The sequence below is a fragment of the Trichechus manatus genome, unplaced genomic scaffold (assembly GCF_000243295.1).
Source record: "Trichechus manatus latirostris isolate Lorelei unplaced genomic scaffold, TriManLat1.0 scaffold00122, whole genome shotgun sequence".
NCBI classification, from domain to species: Eukaryota; Metazoa; Chordata; class Mammalia; order Sirenia; family Trichechidae; genus Trichechus; species Trichechus manatus.
In genome coordinates, this window is record NW_004444058.1 from 6,247,310 (window position 1) to 6,269,564 (window position 22,255).

The window sequence follows — 22,255 nt, forward strand, 5'->3', positions numbered from 1 at the left end:
CATCACTGCATGGCGATCCTCACTTTGAAGACTGGGACCCCCCACAACTGCACAGTACCACCCTACTGTGAAGTCAGGGCCACCCACGACTGCACGGTGCCTTCCTCGCCCATACCCCCATGGAGGTCAGTCAGGTGCCCACATGGTGATCGCCCACTCCCTCTCAGATCCTCCACCCTGCGGGGAGGAGGAAACAGGGCAGGGGGAGAGGCTGGTGCTGTCCCTACAAGCAGGCGCCCCAGGGCCAGGCGCTCAGCCACCTGGAGCTCAGCTGTAGTCCTCTGGTCTTTATGACCCGTGCCCCCTAATTAGCAGATAAATCGCCTCAATTTTCTACGGGCACCCCTGGGCATGACGGCCCCACCCAGAGCACCAGGGTGAGCCGGGCATGGCTGGAGTTGGGCACCCTGTGCAGTGACCAACCAGCACAAACGTACTCTGTGGCCGTGCTGGAATCCTGGGGCAAACTGGGTGGGACGTCTGTCTCCTCTTAACCCCTCCTCCCTGAAGCCAATATCAGGAGAGCAGGGCAGTGAGCGGCCACCGTGAGCCACCGACCTCCCGAGGTCATTCAGCTGGGAAATTGTGGGCCAGACCAGACCAGACTCCAGGACCCCGCCACAAGGGTTCCCCAGGCCCCTGCCACAAGGGTCCCCGGGCTGGTGACAGCAGGCTGGGTGGTGGGGTCTGCAGCAGGCAGCCATCTTCACATGGCTGACACCTACCTTGGCCGGCCCGGACACAGGGCGGAGCAGAGAGGGCCGGGCACGCTTCTTGCTGTGTTCTGGAATCTTCTCAGGCTCGCCCTTTGGGGCGCTATTCATCCCACACGGCCCGTTTCCTGTGAACTGAGCACAGACATGGGGTCAGTGTCACAGACATGCTGGGCCTGAGTGATGGTCTCGGTGCATCTGAGCATGGGGAGTGCCAGCTCACAAGACGTCCATGCCCACCACAGGGTGACAAGGCTCCCCGGGTCCCCAACACCACAGTGCTAAGAGGACACAGTGGTTGGAAAAGGTTCCAAGGGGCACAGGAGAGAGAGGGCAGCCGGGGACCTCAGGTGGGCAGGGCCTCACCTATAACGAAAAAAAAACCCCAAACCTGTTGCCGTCGAGTCCACCCCAACTCGCGGGGATCCCAAGTGTGTCAGACTAGAACTGTGCTCCACAGGGTTTTCGATGGCTGATTTTTTAGAAGTAGATTGCCAGATCTTTCTTCTGAGGGGCTTCTGGGTGGACCTGAACCTCTAACATGTGCGAAAGCCCTTGGCATGAGCTGCCACAGATGCAGAAGCCAAGACATTGTGCCCTTGGGGTCAACAGAGGGTCTGGGATGGGAGGCACAGCCTTTCTGCTCAGCTTGGGCAGCCCCTGGGCCAAGCAAGGAATCTGAGACAAGCAGGGGCGGCACAGATGAGGAGGCTGGCTGAGAGGGCGGGACCTCAGAGGGCATTACTTAGGGGCAAGGGGTCAAAACAGAAAATGTGGGATCCTGAACTTAAGGTAACAGAAGATCCCAGGCTAGAGAGAGGACCAGTGAAGTAGGCCCTGAGGGACCGGGCTCGGCTCAGTGGGGACGCCCACTAACAGGTGACACCCAGCACTGGAGGGGCCCCAAGGAAGGACTTGGTCACCTGGGGATGGGGTGGCCTGTGGCCCCTGAAGCAGACAGCTGAGGGTGGGGGGTGAGAAGACCAGCCCCAAGACCTGTGCTGGCATTTTCTGCCTGGCAGCTACTGCCCTCTCTGGGGCACTCAGCACAGGCCAGGCACCCCCAGGGAGAGGGGACGAGGTCCATGAGGGGACGTAGCTCTGGCCATCGAGGCCTCCAGGCCTGTGAGAACGCCCAAGGCTCTAGTGGTTAGACGATGGGTGACGGCTCCTGGACTCCAGGACTCGGCCCTACAGTGAGCACACAGTCTCTGGCTTTCAGTTCAGAGGTGTTTCTGGGGGAGACCCCCCTCAGGGGTGCCTAGATAACACACAAGGAAGGGCCCCCCACGGGATGACACCTTGGGGCGCTGGCCTGGATGGGCTGGAAAAGGCTTGAGGCAAGGCCAACGGGGGAGAGGATTTAGGGAGGGAGAAAACCCAAGGACTGTATCCCCTAAAACATGCACTGTAAATCCTAAACCCTATACCTATGGTTATAATCCCATTTGGGAAATGGGTTTTATTTGTTACTTTAATGAGACAGTATTAGTGTAGAGTGTGTCTTGAGCCTATCTTTTTTGAGATATAAAAGGACTAGATTAAGCAATAAAAAAGAAGGAGATATAGGGGAAAAGAGATGCCAAGTCACATGAAGACTGCCCAGGAGCAGAAGTTCAAAGGGACAAGGACCTTCCTCCAGGGCCAAAAGAGAGAGAGAAAGCCTTCCCCTAAAGCCCACACCCTGAATTCAGACTTCTAGCCTCCTAAACTGTGAGAACATACATTTCTGTTTGTTAAAGCCACCCACCCATGGTATTTCAGTTATAGCAGTGCTAAGAAACCAAGGCAGACATGCACCTGAAGTCCACTCTATCTGACCAAGAGTTCTAATGACCCCCTACCCACATCCAGATCCTCCTCCCTTGCGCCTCCTCCACCAACTCCCCGCAGCCCCACCCACCGCCACATGGTCACTCAGAGACAGGACACCAGAAAGGCAGTGGCTCAGTGGCTCAGAAGAAGTTGGGGAAGTTCTTGCGTGCCCACACCCAAGGCCTTCACCAGGACAAAGAGGAAGAAGGAAAGAGGAAACAGAGCACTCAGCAAATAGGAACAGAAGGAAACCAGGTTGATCAAGGGTCCTGGTGGCACAGTGGTTAAGCATTTGGCTGTTAACCAAAAGGCTGTCAGTTAGGATCCACCAGCCGCTCCTTGGAAACCTTATGAGGGCAGTTCTACTCTGTCTTATTGGGTTGCTATCAGTCGGAATCGGCTTGACAGCAATGGGTTTTTTTTTTTTTTATGGAATTGGTGAAGGAAATGAAGTTGTCAAGGACTTCATTCTGCTTGGATCAATAATCTACACCCATGGAAGCAGCAGTTAAGAAATCAAATTACAAATTACACTGGGAAAATCTGTTGCAAAAAAGTCCTTTACAGTGGTTAAAAAGCAAAGATGTCACTTTGACGACTAAGATGAATCTGACCCCAAGCCATGGTTTTTCAATCACCTCATATGCATGTGAAAGCTGGACAATGAAAAAGCAAGACAGAAGGAGAACTGACCATTCAAACTGTGGTGCTGGCCAAAAATACTGAATATACCATGAACTGCCAGAAGAATGAACACAACAGTTTTGGAGGAAGTACAGCCAGAATGTTCTGTAGAAGAGAAGGTTGTGAGATTTTGACTCCCTTACTCTGGACATGTCATCAGGAAAGACCAATCACTAGAAAAGGACATCACGCTTGGAAAAGTAGAAGGTCAATGAAACGAGGGAAACCTTCCATGAGATGAAATGAGACATGGGGACAACAACAGACTGAAATATACCACCAATCATGAGGATGGTGCAGGACCAGGTAATATTTCGTTCTGTTATACACAAGCTCACCGTGTGTCAGAGCCGATACAACAGCAACTAGCAACAACAATGGAAAATGCACAGCTCCCGTCAAACTTATCACAGCTCTCAGCAAGACTGAGAGCTTTCCCTCTTAGATCAGGAGCAAGATGGGGAGATCTGCTCTCACCAGTTCTATTCAACATAATTCTGGAAGTTCTGGCCACCAATTAGCGAAGAAAAAAATATAAAACACATCCAAGTTGGAAAGGAAGAAGTAAAACGATCTCTATTTGCAGCTAACATGACCTTATATTTAGAAAGTCCTAAAGAATCTACAAAAAACTACTAGAGCTGATAAGAAAGTTTATTAAAGTGGCAGGTTACAAGGTCAACACACAAATATCAGCTTGGTTTCTATATACCTGCAATGAACAATCCAAAAAGGAAATTAAGAAAATAATTTCTTTTACAATAGCATCAGAAAGAATAAAATACTCCAGAATAAATTTAACCAAGAATTGTACATTGAAAACTTCAAAATATTGCTGAAAGAAATTAAAGACCTAAATAAATGGAAAAACATCCCATCTGTCATGGATCACAGATCCAAAGTGATTTACAGATTCAATGCAATCCCTGTTAAAATTCCAACAGCCTTTTTGCAGAAGTGGAAAAGCTGATGCCAAAACTTTACATATAGAGAGCTTCAAGGGAACGCAGTTAACCAAAACAATCTTGAAAGCAAAGTACAAAGTAGGACTCACACATCACAATGTAAAAGCTTACTACAAAGCTACAGTAATCAAACAGTATGGTACTGCCATAAGGACAGACATACAGATCAATGGAAGAAAGTTGAGAAATAAACCCCCACATCTATGGTTAACTGATTTTCAACAAGGGGGCCAAGTCCATTCAATGGGGAAAGAATAGTCTCTTCAACAAATGGAGCTGGAACAACCAGACATCCACATGCAAAAGAATCAAGTTGGATCCCTACCTCACACTGTACATGAAAATTAACTCAAAATGGATCCAACACCTCAATGTCAGTGCTAAAACTATAAAACTCGTAGAAGAAAGCATAGGAATAAATCTTCATGACGCTGGATTAGGTAATGGATTCTTAGATATGACACCAAAGTATGGGCAACAACTAACAACAACAGATAAAGCAGACTTCCTCAAAATTAAAAACTCTTACGTATTAAAGGAAATTATCAAGAAAATGAAGAGACAATCTACACAATGGGAGAAAACATTTGCAAATCATGTATCTGATTGTTGTTATGTGCCGGTGACTGGATTCTGACTCACAGTGACCCTATAAGACAGGGCAGAACTACTCCAAACGATTTCCTAGGCTGTAACCTTTACGAGAGCAGATCTCTATGTCTTTCCTCCTGTGGAGCCACTGGATGGGTTCAAACAGCCAACCTTTTGGTTACCAGCTGAACACTTAACCACAGTGACACCAGGGCTCCTTGATAAAGGTCTAATATCTGTGTATATAAAAAACTCTTACAACTTAATAACAAAAAAGACAAGCAACTCAATTAAAAAATGGGCAAAGGACCTGAATAGACATTTCTCCAAAGAAGACAGGGCCAGTGCGGTGCGATTTTGCGTGGTGTTTCTCACCATGGTCTTGTAACTGTCACCAGGTGACTGGGTGAGACTGTGCGAACAGGGTAAATGTGGCCCACCAAGGGGACTGGTCAGTTTTGCCTTAAAACAGAGCCAATTCCAGAGCAGAGAGACTCCTACTACCACCAAGGAAGAACAGCCAGGAGTAGACAGCACATTCTTTGGACCCAGAATCCCTGAGCTGAGAAGCTCCTAGAACCATGAGATCAAGATAGAGAGCTAGCTGTAACCCTGAAGATGGTGAGAAGTCGTGGCAGGAGTGACTGTCAGGAAACCAAGCAGTGGGGTTCCCAGCCCACAGAGCATGAAGGCTGAGCGCCTGGGGTGCCTCTGGGGACTTATCAGCAGGGGCTAAAAGAGCTTTGTAACACTTGCCTGCGCAGGGCAGAGGCCTAGGGCCAGGGAGAGGCATGCTTGCAAGCACAGCTGAAAAGGGGCTGTCCTGATGGAGGAACTGTATCCTGAGTGTTCCTGAGCCTAAACTGTAACCTGTTACTTCCCTATGATCTTAAGTACTGTCTGTGAGTCCTGTGTGGCCATTGCAATGAAGTATCGAACCCAGCAGAGAAGTAGAGAGTGCTGTGGGAGGGATGGTTGGTATCAGAATTGGTAAAGATGGTGGAGAGAGGAGGCATGTCTGACCTCTGCCTCATAGGAATCAGCCTTGGGCTGTTGATCTTGATTCTCCGTTTTCCTTGTGAAGAGAGAGGTCAGACACTGTCCCCACGCCATTTTTATAGCCAGGAAGCACCTGAAAATATGCTCAACATCACTAGGGAAATGCAAATCAAAACCACAATGAGATATCACTTCATACCTACTGGGATGGCTATAATAAAAACAATGGAAAAAAACAAGTGTTGGCGAGGTTGTGGAGAAACTGGAACCCTCGTCCAATGCTGGTGGGAATGTAAAATGGCATAGTCACTGTGGAAAATAATTTGGCAGTTCCTCAAAAAGTTGAACATAGAACTACCATAAAAAGCCAAAACAAAACACATTTCCGTCGAGTCAATTCCAACTCATAGCGACCCTACAGGATAGAGTAGAACTGCCCCATAGGGTTTCCAAGGAACAGCTGGTGGATTCAAACTGCTGACCTTTTTGGTTACCAGATGAGCTCTTAATCACAGTGCCACCAGGGTTCCATATCACCCAGCATTTCCACTCCTAGGTATATTCCCAAAAGAACTGAAAGCAGAGACTCAAACAGATAACTTGTACACCAATTTTCAGAGCAGCATTACTCACAATAGCCAAAGGGTGGAAACAGCCCAAGCGTCAATCAACAGATGAATAAATGAACAAAATGTGGTATATACCTGCAATGAAATATTAAACCAAAACCAAATCCACTGCCGTCAAGTCGATTCCAACTCACAGCAACCCTACAGAACAGAATAGAACTACCTCATAGGATTTCCAAGGAGGGGCTGGTGGATTCGAACTGCCGACCTTTTGGTTAGCAGCTAAGCTCTTAACCATTGTGTTACCAGGACTCCAACAGAATATTACTCAGCCATAAAAAAGAACGAAGCACTGACACACGCTACAATGTGGACGAACCTCAAAAACATGCTAACCGAAAGAAGCCAGACACAAGAGACCACATAGTGTATAGCTCCATGTATATCAAATGTCCAGAACAGGCAAATCCAGAGACAGAAAGTAGATCAGTTTGCCAGGTGCTGGCAGCAGGGGGATGGGGAGTAACTGCTAATGAGTATGGGGGCTCCTTTGGAAGTGATGAGAACGTTCTGGAACCAGATGGTGGTTATGCAACACTGTCAATTCATTCCATACCACTGAACTGTTCATTTCAAACTAGCCAATTTTATGTTACGTGAATTTCAACTCAATTTTTTTTAAAAGCCTATATTCATAGAAAAAGAAAGATAAAAAGAGGGGAGGGGAAGGTGGCCCCTGGCCACAGCAAGGGAGGGGGAGGAGGAGAGGAAGGACTGAGGGGCAGTACCCCCAGACACGGCCCTTCTTACCCACCTCTGTTCTCCCCCACCTACCAGTCACACCCCTAATCAGCCCACCCTTGCCCATCTCTCCAGACCCAACCTGCTGGAGCCCTGTATCAGGCCCCACCCAGCAGTGGGGGAAGGCGGGCCTGACCCCCCTCCTGCACCTTCCCGCAGAGTCACGGTCACAAGTCACCACAGGCTGGTGGCCCCAGCAGGTGGTGCTGGAGCTCGAACAGCCCAGTCGCACTGTCTCCACAGGAGGACACTCTCAGCCTCCCAAGCACCCCACACCCCAGGCTTGATCTGGACAGAGGGGCACATGGAGTCTATGAGGAGGTGTCCGTGGGTCTGCACCCCTGTGGCGTCGGAGGGGAGAGCCGAGGTGTCCCCACGGGCACCAAGCCTGGCCCAGCCTTCCTACCAAAGGATGGTCACTGTGCGGAGCATTCGGCCTGTGGGGTGGGTGCTGTACTCACCAGGGACCGCTTTGCCTCGGGCAGGAACTGGCCAAACTCAGAGAGCAGGTCTTCCTGGCCCCGGAAGAGGTTGGCCACTTCAGTGAAGACCTCCTCCTCAGACATGCCGCGGAATGGCCGGCCCTTTGTGCTCAGCTGCTCCTTCTGCCAGTGGGCATGAAGAAAAACAAGAAGTTACCCCAGGACTGAGGCACCGACCATGACACGTGGGCACCCACCTTGGAGGGGGCCAAGGGGCAATTCACAGAACCTAGAAGCCTTGCAGGCTCCCCCTACACAGACGGCCACCTACAATGGCCTGCCCACTGTTCAACGACACCTCCAAGTGCCTAGGCCTTGGCCCTCACCATGGGGAATGATCCTGGGCTGCTGTGTCTTGATTCTGCCCCCCAGCGTGCCTGTACTGGAGCACAGAGTGGACCTGGCCCAGCCTTGGGGGACTCATGAGCACAGGGAACAGGAATCGTGGGGCCACTGGAGTTGGGCTGTACAAAGGTAGTACAAGGTCAGGGGGGAACCAGGCTCTGGGATCCCAGGGGGAGAGGCACATTCTGCCTGTGGGGGGCCTGGAGTTGGAGCTGTGCCTGGGAAGGAAGTGCGGGGGAGGAAAGGACCTCCAGACCACATCACCAAGACCCGAGGGCTAAATGGAAGGAGTGTAAGGAAAAAGATGACGACCTCAAGGCTGGGCAGGAAGCAGTGAGTGGAACTTAAGTCAGCCGCTGAAAACTGTCCCAGTCAACATCGCACTCAAGCATGTGACAGAGCAAGAGGTAGCAACGCCAGGGCCCTCCCAGTTCCTTATTTCACACTCCACAGCCACCAAGTGAAACCCTTGACCCACTGGCATCAAAGAATGCAGAGCCCTTGGCATCCCCTTTCCCGCCTCCTGCAGAGTGCACTGTCAGGAAATACAAGCTAGTTTTTAAACACTAACACACATAACACTCATCTAGGAAGGAAAAGATCAGCTGCCCCCCAAAAGAGTTACTGGTATACTTGAAAACCAAATAAACAAGGGCAAAAACCACTCCATTCAGAGAATAATACAAATGATCCATAAACCAGATGCCACTGAGTCGACCCTGACTCATGGCGACCCCATGCATGCAGAGTAGAACTGTGCTCCACAGGGTTTTCAATGGCTGATTTTTTGGAAGTAGATTGCCAGGCCTTTCTTCCAAGGTACTTCTGGGTGGACTCGAACCTCTAACCTTCTGGTCAGTAACCAAGCACAATCAGTGGGCAACAATGAGAAAGTGTACCCAGTGCTGCTGTTTTTAGGAGACACACCTGTCCCCATCTGGAGTTAACGATGTTTTAGTAGGTGCCTATCTTGGGCATAGGGCACAGTGGTGGTTCAGAGGTAGAACTCTTGCCTTCCATGTGGGAGACCCAGGTTTGACTCCTGACCAATGCACCTCATGCACAGTCACCACCTGTCTGTCAGTGGAGGCTCGTGTGTTGCTAAGATGCTGAACACGTTTCAGCAGAGCTACCAGACTGAGACAGGCTAGGAAGAAACGCCTACAGATCAGCTTATGAAAATCAGCCAATGAAAACCATGTGCAGCACAACAGCCTGATCCACAGTCGATCATGGGGATGGTGCAAGACCAGGTACCATTTTGTTCCATTGTGCACGGGGTCACCACGAGTTGGGACTGACTGGAAGGCAGCTAATAACAACCTGTGTTTCCTAATCCTGCTTCTGAATACAGAGGTGCCTCAAGGGGCAAATTAAAACAAAAGCAAAACAGAATTTCACATGACTTCATGAATCGAGACAAGAAAATCTGAACACCTTCAGTGCACGTGGTATCAAAGGATGCTTCAAACACACACACAAAAGCACACGGCACGGCCTCTTACCTGGTAAGTGTGCAGTATTTCCAGGAATGACCGGTAGATCTCTGGGTGGTCAAGGAAACGGGTCTTGATCTTGTTCACGTAGCTGATGGCGTTGTTGAACTCCACGGAATCTGACTCCAGGGGTACCTGGGGTTTGTCCTCCTTATAGAGTGCCTGCTGCTTGAAGTCGTCCGCATAGTCGCTATGGTTGTGTGAGTTCTCCTGAGAACAAAGTAACAAGTTACTTTCAGGCCCAACACTGGGGACAGACTGTGAAATACACCAGCCCGGGGCCGCTGTCTGTACGAGAACAGACAAAATGTTATGCACAGCTTTTATTAGTAGCTTCTGGGAGCCCTGGTGGTGCAGTGGTTAACAGCTCAGGCTGCTAACCAAAAGGTCAGCAGTTCAAATCCACCAGCCACTCCTTGGAAACACTATGGGGCAGTTCTACCCTGTCCCATAGAGTCACTATGAGTCGGAATCAACTTGACGGCAATGGGTTTGGTTTTTTGGTTTTGGGGGCCTGGAGGTGGGGGAGGAAGGTTGGGCATGTACATGGAACACAACAACAGACTCCCCCGTCCAGCATCCTGAGCTGTTGCACGTTCCCGGGCAGCTCTCGTTAGTGCCCCTCTACCATGTCCTTCCTCAGCTATAGAAAGGACACGAACGTTTAATGAATTCTCTATACTTTCAAAAACTGGCAACTGGAACATGTACAAAAAGTGGATGTGGACTCCCTTCCAGAGCTATGTTTTGAGTTGTTTATAAAAAAAGTCTTCCATGTTGTTTGTGATCCGATTTCAGCAGGTCTGTGTGCAGGTGTGAAACCACCTGCTTTCAGCAGCACTGGGAAGAGCTGCGATGTATTAAAATGATGGAAGTCCCTGGGTGGTACAAATGGGAACACACTCAGCTGCTAACCGAAAAGCTGGTGGTTCAAGTCCACCCAGAGCCGCCTTGGTAGAAAGGCCTGGTGATCTATTCCTGAACAACCACTCACTGAAAACCCTATGGAGCACAGCTCTACTCTGACACACACACTGGGTTGCCACGAGTTGGGGTTGATTCACACCAACCAGCTTTTTATAAAATAGTGACCCTGGATGTTCGGGGACCCACTGTCCAGGTTGCCCTGGACCATGGTGGTTCCTAGGACGTGGGGCTTTAAGTGCTGATCCCGGACTCACTGGGACAAGGTGGTCTTCTTAATGGAGGAAGCAGCAAAAGTCAGTCACCTGAGAGCAAAGAGATGGTCTTGAGCACCCAGGCATGTCCTTTGCCTATGCACTTTCCTGTCACTTGTACTATTGTTAGTTGCTGTCAATTCTGACTTATGGTGACTCCATGTGTACAGAGTAGAACTGCTCCATAGGGTTTTCAAGGCGTGATCTTTCACAAGATCACCAGGCCTTTCTTCTGAGGCACCGCTAGGTGGACTCAAACCTCCAACCTTTCGGCTAGTAGTTCAGCGCTTAACTGTCTGCGCCACCCAGGGACTCCTTCCTGTTACTACTAGTAAAAAATTAAGCACAAAAAGGAACACATGCCTTTCTCCTGTGCACCTGGAACTCCACCTCAAGGCAGGACAGGACCCACCACCCCGTAGAAGGTGTCATTTGCCGTCTCGGAACTGGAATGATGGACAAGATTCTCCGAATACAGCCCCCACCCCCACCAGGCCACGGGCTGCGCTGTCCTCAGTGCCCAGTGCCTGATCTGCAGCATCAGGACCCCTCCCTGCTTAGCTTCAGGTCTTCACTTGAAGGTCACCTTCTCCGGCAGCCTTCCAGAACATCCAGAAGGTACAACTACCCCACTCTCCCAGCACTCCCCACCCCACCCTTGCTCTGTTTTTCTCCACTGCACTTACTGTCTCTGTACATGTGACACGTTTTGTTCATTTAATCTGTTGTCTTTCCCCCTGATGAGAATGCAAAGCCTGCGAGGGTAGGCTGTGCTATTGCTCTCTGCCTGCGATGGTGCCTGGAAGGGAGCAGGGCGTCATGCACACTGTGGGTGACGAGATGTTGGACACACGGAGTCCTATTCTCTTTCCTCCCCGTGGCCCAGTAGAGCATCTGCTCCTTCTGCCAAGGAAGATCCACTGAGCTGGGAGACCTGCCACCTTGCTCCACCCAGACGCCAGCACGTGCCATCGCAGAGGCCAGTATGACACAGCTGAGCTCAGTCGGGGCTGTGCGAAATTATTGCCCAGATGGCTTCTAAGGTGCCTCTGGACAGTCTGAGCCAAGGAAGCAGAGATTCAAAGACCCCCAAGCAGCCAAAGTCTCCACGCCAGGCATTTCTCCTCAGTGGTAGAATCCATTCTGGGACTTTCTGGAGATCCTCCTGCTAATTATCATGCCTAGCGTCTTAGTCTCCTGGTGCTGCCGTAATAAAATCCCACAACGTGGGTGGCTTGTAAGAACAGAAAGTCACTGTCTCACAGTTTTGGAGGCTACAAGTCCGAACTGGGATCTCAGCTGTGGTGATTCCTTCTGGGGGCTCTGAGAAAGGAACTGTTCCAGACTCTCTCCCAGCTTTTGGTGGCTGCAGGCAATCCCTCGTGTTCCTTTGCTGCTTGTGGATGCATCTGCCTCTGTCATCGCATGGCATCTGTCTTCCCCTTGAGTGTGTGACTGTCTCCATGTCTATTCTCTCCTTTTATAAGACACCACTCAGAAGGGATTAGGATTAGGCCTCACCCTATTCCAGGATGACCTCATGAGAACTTAACTGGTAACACTGACAAAAACCCTATGTCCAAACTAGGCCACACTCACAGGTGCAGGGGCTAGGATGTTGATGTACCTTTTTGTCACCCCATGACACTGAGGCTCCAGGGGTCTGCACTGGTGTTCCTTCAGTGCGCAAGGGTCTGGGGGGTGGGGAGCAGGGCAGGGAGGGAGGCAGCCTTGGAACCAAGTTTTCCCCAGAGGAGGCTCTGCTGTCACAGGAGCGGTGGAGCTGGATCACTCGGAGAACGCATCTCAGAGCTCCACATGTCCCTCCAGATCCCCTGAGTGAGCCACGGTGACAAGACTGAGAAGCACCCTGAGACCAGGGTTTGGCACATTTTTCTTAAACAGGCAGAAAGTAAAGAGCTTCAGCTTGGCAGGCTGAGAGGCAAAAGTGAGGTATCAGGTAGGTACTTATAGAACTGCTTAAGAAGTAACCATGGACACAATGAGATTCTACTTCACGCCCACCAGGATAGCTATAAAAAGAAAAAAACACAGAAACAAGTGTTGTCGAGGATGTGGAGAAATGGGAACCCTCATCCACTGCTAGTGGGAATATAAAATGCTACACTCGCTGTGGAAAACAGTCTGGTGGTTCCTCAAAAAGTTAAACATACAACTACCATATGACCTGGCAATTCCACTCCTGGGTATCCATCCAAGACTAATGAGAATAGGGACTCAAACAATAGTTGCACACCAGGGTCCACTGCAGCATTACTCACAATAACCAAAAGGTGAAAACAACCCAAGTGCCCATCAATAGACAAATGGATAAATACAATGTGTTCTATCCACACAATGGGATATTATTCAGCTATAAAGAGGAATGAAGTCCTAATAGATGTTATGATGTGGCTGAACCTTGAAAACTTTATGCTCAGTGAGAAGCCAGTCACAAAAACACAGATACTGTATGATCCTACTTATATGAAATATGAAGAAGAGACAAATACAGAGACAAAAAGCAGATTCATGGTTACCAAGATCTAAGGGAGAGAAGAATGAGGAATGACTGCCAATGGGTACAGAGTTTCTGTTTAGGGTGATGAGAATGTTCTGGAATGAGATAGAGGTGGTAGCTGCAACATTGTGAATGGACTAAAACCCACTGGATTGTACACTTTAAAATGGCCATAATGGTGTATTTTATCTAAATTAAAAGAAATTTTTTTTAGCATAATCATTGAAAAAACAAAGCCGCTGACCCTACAAAGCCAGGCAAGCATTGGCCCGTGGGCAGCAGTTTGCCTAGCTCTCTCTAAACCTTCTGGAACAACTGTCCTTTCTCCTCTCTGCCTGCACCCCACCCTCCCTGGACCCTGGCTTCCTCTCTGTCCCTGTTCTCGGCACAGCAGCGACAGGGGCCCTTTCCGAAACCCTCCATAGTTCCCTCAACCCTCCTCCCTGGCCCTGTGATCTCCTGGCTCATCCCCCCTAGTCCTCTGCAACCCCACAGGGATCCTCTGCCCAAGACACAGGCCTGGCTTCGCCCTCCCTGCATGCCTGCCCCAGGCGCCACCCCAGGCGCCTCCCCAGGCCATCCCGAGTCTGTGTTTACAAGACTGAGCTCCTGCACTCCTTTCATATCTGCTCATCTGCTCCTCATCCCAGCCCCCACCTGGCTGTGCACGTCCTTGAGCAGAGAGTCTGCTTCACCCAGGGCCTGGTGCAGCACACGTGGCCGGCATGCTACGCAAGAGTACGAGATGCAGATGGGAGAACAGACGTATCCAGGGACTGACAGAATTTCCAAATGATCCTCCCCGGAGAGAAGATGTTGGGCCTCACTTTGAATGTAATCAAATCAAACCAGCTGCTGTTGAGTCGATTTCAACTCATGGCACTGAAAAGATTGGTGGTTCAAACCCAACCAGTGGCACCGTGGAAGAAAGGCCTGGTGATCTGCTTCCATAAAGATTATAGCCAAGAAAACCCTATGGAGCACTTCTACTCTGTACCACCTGGGGTCACCGTGAGTTTGAATATAAATGGGACCCTTTTATGCTGTGAGCTACACTCTTGTTGTTGGATGTCGTGGAGTCAACTCCAATTCCTGGCGACGCCATGTGTGCAGAGTAGAATTGCGCTCCATAGGACCTTCCAGGCTGTGGCCTTTCAGAAGGCCTGTCTTCTGCAGTGCCTCTGGGTGGCTCTGAACCGCCCATCTTTGGCTAACAATTGAGCGCTTAACCAAAAAGCTCATCTGTGTCTTCACAGTGGATAAGCCAGCTCACCATCAAGGGGCGGCTCCCAGAGACAGACTGCCCTGAGGGGGATCCAGGAGCAATGCTGCCAACACCTGGTCTCCTGTCCCACAATCGTGTGCAGCACCCTGGCACTGTCCCGGGAACAGGGACACAGCCATGAACACGACAGAAGAGGGTCCTGCAGACCTGATGCACTTGCAGTCTGCTGGGAGATGGCAACAAGTGAGAAACAAGAGGTTTTCATTCCTTTTCCAGCTTACAGACAGGATGGTATGAGGATGACTGAGGTGGGAAGCAGGGCTCTCTGTGGCCCAAATGACCAGATCCAAAATGACACTGACCTGCAAGGTCATGAGCAGAGCCCTTCCTCTATCGCAGGCCCAGCCAAGAGGTGGCTCCTCCCTCCACGTCCCCGATCCTCTGCTGGCAACACTGCTCACATACAACACACGTCTGTCCATCTTCCCCAGTACACTAGACCACGGGTCTTCACCTGGGGGAAATTGTGCCTTAGGGAACGCTGGAAACATCCGTGGTTGTCATGTCTGGGGGGTGCTACTGGCATCGAGACCAGGGATGTTGCTCAACACCCTACAATGAACAGGATGGTCCCCACTCCAGAGAATGATCCCAAACCAAAAGTCTACAGTGCCACGGTCAGAAAGTTCTGCACTGAAGGCTCCTCAAAGGCGGGGATCCTCTTATTCATCTTCCCCAGCACCTAAGAGCCACTCTTTCCTTGGTAATTAACAAGATTTATAAAGAAATGAATTAAAAAAAAAAAAATCAAAGCTCTGCTTTGGAACAGCCACACTAGAAAAATCAATAAGCAAATCACACGAGCCTTTCCAAGTGGGAGCATCACAGGTGTTCGGGTGGCTGTGGACTCAGAGAGTCCAGGAAACTGGAGAGACACCTCGTTGGTGCCTGTGATGAAGCCACGCGGGTGACAACCGGGCTGCTGAGACGCAGGCCAGGAAACCAGGCCAGGTCCGTACCACCACCTGCCATCGAGTCGGCTCGCAGCAGAGCTGCCATGAGGGAAAGCCCCGCTCTGACTGCAGATGTAAGCACCCTTGCTAGAAATGGCTGCCTCCAGGCTGGGGGAAGATTCCAGAGCCTTGCTGGAGTAGCTATCTAATAAGGACTCTCATAAAGCCTTTCTTCATGGCAATGGACTATTGTTTCAGTTCTCTACAGCTGCTGTAACAGAAATACCACAAGTGGACGGCTTTAACAAACAGAAATTTCTTTTCTCACAGCTCAGGAGACTGAAGCCTGAATTCCAGGCGGCCGGCTCCAGGAGAAGGCTCTCTGTCAGGTCTCGGGGAAGATCCCTGTCTCAGCTTCTCCAGTGTTCTTCTCGGTGTTCCTTGTCAATCCACATGGCATCTATCTTTGCCCGTTTGTGCTTGCTTGCTTCTGTCTAACCTGCTCTTTTTATAGTTCAATGGTAATTAGGTTTAAGACTCACCCTGCACTGACATGGTCCGTTAACATAACAAAGAAACCCGATTCCCAAATGGGATTACATCCACGAGTGTAGGGATTAGGATTCCAAAACATATTTTTAGGGGACACAATTCAGTCCACAACAACCACTGTCATCTAAGCCACCTGGAGGGAGACTAGATTGCATCTGGTCTCACCTCCGTACACCAGCCCTCTGAGGTGTGGACAGGTAAGGCCTGTGGCTACTAAAGCAAGTATCATCTCCCAATATCACCGTGCGTTCCTGCCAGGTCCCAGCTCCCAGCAAGTCATCCCAGCAGTCAGGAGCAAGGGAAGGTGGTTCCTGCACATGGAGATCAATTGTGGTCTTCTGACTCCTGATCTTTCTTAGCAAGTTATATGATGTTGTTGTGTGCCATTGAGTCAATTCTGACTCGGCAACCCCATGTAACAGAGTAGAACTGCCTCATAGAGTTTTCTTGGCTGTAATCTTTACGAAAGCAGATCGCTTGGTCTTTTCTCCATTTGCGCCACCCAGGGGCTTCTAAGCCAAACCCGTTTCCATCGATTTTGATTCATGGCAAACCCATGGGGTTACAAGGTAGAACTGCTCCATAGGGTTTTCTTGACGCCAGTAACGTCTCCCTAGACGTGACAACTTGAACAGTCTCCAGACATTGTCAGGTGTACCCTGGGGGCAGAACTGCCCTGAATTGAGGAATCAGCGCCTCCATCCCCTGCAGTCCCCGCCCCTAGGATTTGAGGTAAAAAAAAAAAAAAAGAAACAAAACACCAAACCAGTTGCTGCTGAGTCGGTTCTGACTCATGGTGACCTCAGGTGTTACCAAGCAGAACTGTGCTCCATAGAGGGTTCTTGGCTATGATCTTTATGGAAGCAGACCACCAGGCCTTTCTTCCATGGTGCCTCTGGGTAGGTTCGAACAGCCAACCTTTTAGGTTAGTAGCTGAGCACTTAACTGTTTGCTCTACCCAGGAACTCCAGAGGATTTGAGCAGGGAAGGTAAAAATCAGCTGCAGGAGGCACTGCATAGGTGTTTCTTTCAATGGAGGGGCTTGCCAAATGTCCTGTGAACTGAGGAGACAGGACTCAGAAAAAGAACAGTGAGAGGCAGGCGCTGTGGCAATGGTCAGCCTCCCTCCTCAGGGCCTGGTGGGTAGATTCTGCTTTTTCTCTTCGTGAGGCAAGCCCTGCCATCAGCACGTTGTCCCGTAAAGCCCAGGGTTCATCTCCATGTTCAAAACAAAGCCAGGAGCACATGGGTGCCAGCTCCGAAGAGCCACCATTTATGTATTCAAATGGAGCTCCTGGATCCAGAAGTGGAGCGGAGGCCTCCAGTTGCTAAAAGCCTTGTCAGGATTAATCTGCAGAACAGTCAGGGCAGGGTCAAGCTCACTTGCAGTAATGTATGTGAGGGCAGTTCATCACATCTAAAGCCGTGTCAGTGTTGGGCAAGGCGATATCACTTCCTAAGGAACCCTAGTGGTGCAATGGTTAAGCACTTGGCTGCTAAACTAAAAGTTAGCGGTTTGATCCCACCCAGCAGCTCAAAGGAAGAAAGGCCTGAAGACCTGCTTCTGTAACGATTACAGCCAAGAACATTCTATGGAGCACTGCGCCTCTGACACACATGGGGTTGCTCTAAGTCAGAACCGACTCGACAGCAACAGGTTTGGTTTGGTTTACTGGCGTTGAGTGGGTGGAGGGCAGGAATACTGCTCAATATCACAGTGTGCTAGTTGGCCCCCACAGCAAGGAATGATGTTCTGTCTTTCTTTGTCAACAGTTCCAAGGCTGAGAAACTCCGACTCAGAGAAAAATACAAGGATTACTTCACAAACATAAAGCTCAGGTAAGGTTTCTTTTTCTCAGAGGGTCTGGTGAGCTTAGGTTCCTGGGTGGCAAATGCTTTGCACTCAACTCCTAACCTAATGGTTAGCGGTTTGAACCCACCTAGTGGCACCGTGGAAGAGCAGCCTGGAGATCTGCTTCTGTAAAGATTACAGCCAAGAAAACCCTACGGAGCAATTCCACTCTGTAACACATGGGGTCGTCATGAGTTGGAATTGACTTGATGGCAACTAACAACAACAACATCGTGGTGAGCTCAAACAAGAAGGGGTCACAGAAAAAGAGGAGGCAGCTGCCTGTCACCAGAGAAACACCACCAGGAAGCCGCGAGTCGGGGGCAGGAGGAAAGGCTGATCTGAGCCAATGTCCTGTCAGCACTGAAATAAAACACAATGAAAACAGCCCTTCACACGCTCATGTCAAGCACTTTTCTTTATCGGCAGCACCACAATCAGTCAGACACAGACAGGTACGCAGACGGGCCTACCGGAACACTCCCAGGAAAAGCCTCTTGCTGAGATCTTTGCTACTGCTGATGCCGTGATTTTTAATTTTTGTAAAAATTCAAGTCACACAACACTTGCCAATTTAACGTTTTCCACATGTACAATTCAGTGGCACCAACTCCATCATGCTGGGCAGCCATCACCATTATCTGTTGCCAAACTTTCTATCCTCGTAGACTGAAACTCACTGCTTCCTAAACAATGGCTCCCCTGCCTCTTCCTCCTGCCCCTGCTCACCACTATTAATCATAGGCCTTGGGGGTCCCTGGGTGGCCCAAACAGTTAAGCGCTTGACTACTGGCCAAAAGGCTGGCAGTTCGAACCCCCCCAGCGGTGTCTCAGAAAACAAGGATGGCAATCTGCTTCCAAAAGGTCACAGCCTTGAAAACTCTATGGAGCAGTTCTACTCTGACACACGAGGTCACCATGAGTCAGAGTCAACTGGACAGCAACTAACAATATAATACGCCCATTCTAGGTATTTCACATAAATGAGATCACAGGATGTAGTTATTCTGACTTCGAGGAAAATTCTGGGTTAGGAACAGGCCTCCTTGACCCATGTGATTTAAACCCTCCAAGCAGACCCATCTGAGATGCCGGCGCTGTTGTGTAGGCATTTTGATCTACTTTGATTTGTGCCAGAAATGATTAGCAGTCTGTCTTTAAAAAGACCGGATCTCACAGGGCTTCAGGCAAAGAAATGTGCCACCGCGCCCAGGTCCCAGGACGCACAGCACGAACACCCAGGTAACTGAACCCGTGGCAGCCTACCTGGCTAGTCAGCGGCGACTGTATGTTTAACTTGCCATTCTTGGGGATGTCTATCCTGTATCCGAGGGGAAGGAATGCGTTGAATCCAACGATGAGGTCAGGGTGCTCATGAAACAGCTGAGACACGCGTCTGATGACCCCGGGAGTGTCGATGCTAGGACAAAGAGGGACGCAAGTGGACAACAGGGTCTTGGGGAACAAATCAGAAGCAAAATCTATTTCTGACTCTCTCAACAGTGTCACACAATGGAGACTTTTGACTGATAACAAAGCAGCCTAAAATATACCTGTCTGCTACATGATTCTATAGCCAGTGATCTATTTTCACAGCGGCAAGGAAAGAGCACTGGTGGCGCAATGGTTAAATCCTCAGCTGCTAACTGAAAGGTGGTTAGTAGTTCAAACCCACCCAGCGGCTCCACAGGAGAAAGGCCTGGTGACCTGCTCTTGTAAAGATTACAGCCAAGAAGACCCTACGGTTTTCTGCTCTGACAGTTCTACTCTGTCACCCGTGGTCACTTAGAATTGGAATCAACTCAACAGCACCCAACAACAACAACAACCATCTCTGTTCAGAGCAGTGAGGCCTCAGCTCCCTACACCCTTCTGCTGAAAACCGCTGAATACTTAACCAGCACGGCTCCCCAAACACTCCAAGAATGTGTGCTCAGTTCTGAAAATGTCAAAACGAAAACACCCAACCAGTTGTCATCAAGTTGACTCTGACTCATAGGGAGTAGAACTGTGCTCCATATGGTTTTCAGTGTAAGTAGATCACCGGGACGTTCTCCCGAGGTGCCTCTGGGTGGATGTGAACCTCCTATCTTTTGGTTACCGGTTGAGTACTTAACCATTTGCACCACCCAGCAACTCCTGAATGTCGGAAGCTCTAAATACAGGTATTGGACTCCAAGAGGTGGCAAGAGACCAATTCTCTCCAAGCGATGTGATAAAGTCCCTGGTTTTGTATGAATTAGGATCAACCATGACGCAGGTTTTGATCCAAACAACTCATTGCAATGTATCAACATCACAGACCTTGCAAATATCAGGACTGCGTACAAATGGGAGAGGAAAGGGGGGGCTCTGTCATTACTGCAGTCCCGGCACAGGGCTGACGTTAACAAACACTCATGGAAAGAAAACGGGCCAAAAAACAACTCAAACTCATTGCCACTGAGTCAATTCCAACTCATGGCGACCCCATGTGTGACATAACAGAACTGTTCCATGGGGTTTTCTTAACTGTGATAAAGACCTGGCAATCTGCTCCCATAAAGGTCACAGCGTACAAGGGCAGTTCTACTGTCACATGGGGTCTCTGTGAGTCAAAATCAACTGTACAGCACCTAACACCACCACCACCAATCTTTATGGAAGCTAACTGACAACACTTTCTGCTACTGTGCCACCGGGTGAGTTCGAACTACCAACTGTTCGTTAAGTTAGTAGTCACATGCAAACGGTTTGTGCCATCCAGGGACCTTCGAAACCAGCCCTGCCATGTTTCCTAAGACAGGGGAGCATGTAGATGGGCCTGTGACAGGCGAGAATTTAAGGGTTGGGGGTCTTGAGTTCTAGCTCGGTCTCTGACCCTAAGGTGGGTGTGGGCAAGCCCCTTGCCCACTCCAAGCCTTGATCCTGAGGGCAAGATCCTGAGATTCCCCATTTATCTCAAACCTTCCTAATTCTGCCTACAAAAATAGCTAATGTCTTTAAACACTTTCCTTGTGCCAGGTCCCTCCCTAAGCGCTGTATGCACATTATTTCCAGGCAGGCTAGGGTCTGGGAGAGGCAAGAGAGGCAACCAACTTGGGTGTAAAATTTAAAGGGGAAGGGCACCAAAAAACTCAGTCACCAAAATAAATAACACTGTAATGCAATGCTTGAAAAAAAATTAATGCAAAAAATTCCTTGAGGCACAAAACTTATTTTAAGCCCACATTTTAAATAAAGGCAGGATCCAACCCTGCATTTGCCTGACCTCACCTCCCCTTGATCCCAGCCCTGCTTCCAGGAATCCCCACCAGTTCCATAAGGTGGGTACGATCCATCCCCATCTTACAGAAGAAGAAACTGAGGTTCAGAGAGGTTCAATGACCCGCGCAAGGTCACTCAGCTGAGAGGCAGCAGCTGGGACGGGGTCTTTCACCCCGATCAGCCCGGTTCGGTCCCAGGGCGGCCCCCGGGGGTGGGGAGGTGCCCCGCGGGTACCTCTGGCTTTTGAACTCCTTCATGATCTCCAGAAAACCGTTGTACGTGGCAGGGTCGCTGCCGAAGCGGATCTTCACCTGGTCCAGGTAAGTGAGGGCGTCCTCCACCTGCGGGGAGGGGGAGGGTCCCGGGGTTAGCGGAGGAAGGGGACAGAGGTCGGGGGTCCCTGACGGGAGAGGGGCAGGCCGGACCCGCGCGGGGCCGAGGTGACGGGTCGGGGGTCCTGGGTTCGGGGCCGCGGAGGCGAGACCAAGAAGGGGCGGGGGCCAGGGCCGGGCGGGGCCGGGGTGAGGGGCGCCGGCCTGCGGGGGCCGGAGGACGGGGTCCCCGAGGGAGGGTGGGCGCCACTCACGTGCACCGGCAGCTTCTCGTGGCCCGCGGAGCCCGAACGGCCCCAGCGGGCGCCGCTCAGCCCCCGGCCCGCGGGGGGGCCGCTGCCGCCGCCACCACCAGCAGTGTGCGCCATGTTGGAAGTCGGAGCCGCGGCCCGCCCCGCCCCCAGCCCAAGCGCTGGCCGCGCATGCGCACGCTCCGCCCCGGGGCGAGGGCTAGTGATGTCCGGAAAGGCGGGGCCGGGAGGAGGGGCGGGACTCTCGCTGGGGAATCTCAGCTTCGTATCCCCAAACTTGGAATAATGCTTTCCAACTGGGGTGGGCAAACCGAAACCCAGCATCTGTTTTGTACGGCCCTCAAACTAAGAATGGTTTTTACATTTTTAAATAGTTGGGGAGAAAATCCAAAGAAGAAGTGTACTTTATGACACGTGAAAATTCTATGAAATTAAAATGTTAGCATCCACACTAATAAAGTTTTGTTGGAACACTACCATGCCCATTCATTTACCTATCATATGTGACTACAACGGCAGAGTTGAGTAGCTGCGACAAAAACCCTAAGACCTGTAGAGTCTGAAATATTTAACATCTGTCCCTTTATGGAAAAAGTTTGCTAACCCTTGGGTGATGCAAATGGTTAAGTGTTGGACTACCAGCCCAAACGCTGGAGGTTCAAACCGACCCAGAGGCGTCTCGGAA

At 50.3% G+C, this 22,255-nt stretch overlaps 1 protein-coding gene across 1 annotated transcript in view; it reads right to left on the minus strand.

Annotated features, from left to right (window-relative positions):
• SIN3B (SIN3 transcription regulator family member B) overlaps positions 1 to 21,687 on the minus strand; it is a 37,968-nt gene extending 16,281 nt beyond the window's left edge. The window contains exons 1-6 of the mRNA XM_004384419.2: positions 21,574 to 21,687; positions 21,222 to 21,328; positions 19,008 to 19,161; positions 9,470 to 9,670; positions 7,599 to 7,742; positions 726 to 848 (exon numbers count right to left, since the gene is read on the minus strand). Coding sequence (XP_004384476.1) covers positions 726 to 848; positions 7,599 to 7,742; positions 9,470 to 9,670; positions 19,008 to 19,161; positions 21,222 to 21,328; positions 21,574 to 21,687 — 843 coding nt within the window. The remainder of the gene's footprint in view (positions 1 to 725; positions 849 to 7,598; positions 7,743 to 9,469; positions 9,671 to 19,007; positions 19,162 to 21,221; positions 21,329 to 21,573) is intronic.
• Between the last annotated feature and the right edge of the window lie 568 nt (positions 21,688 to 22,255).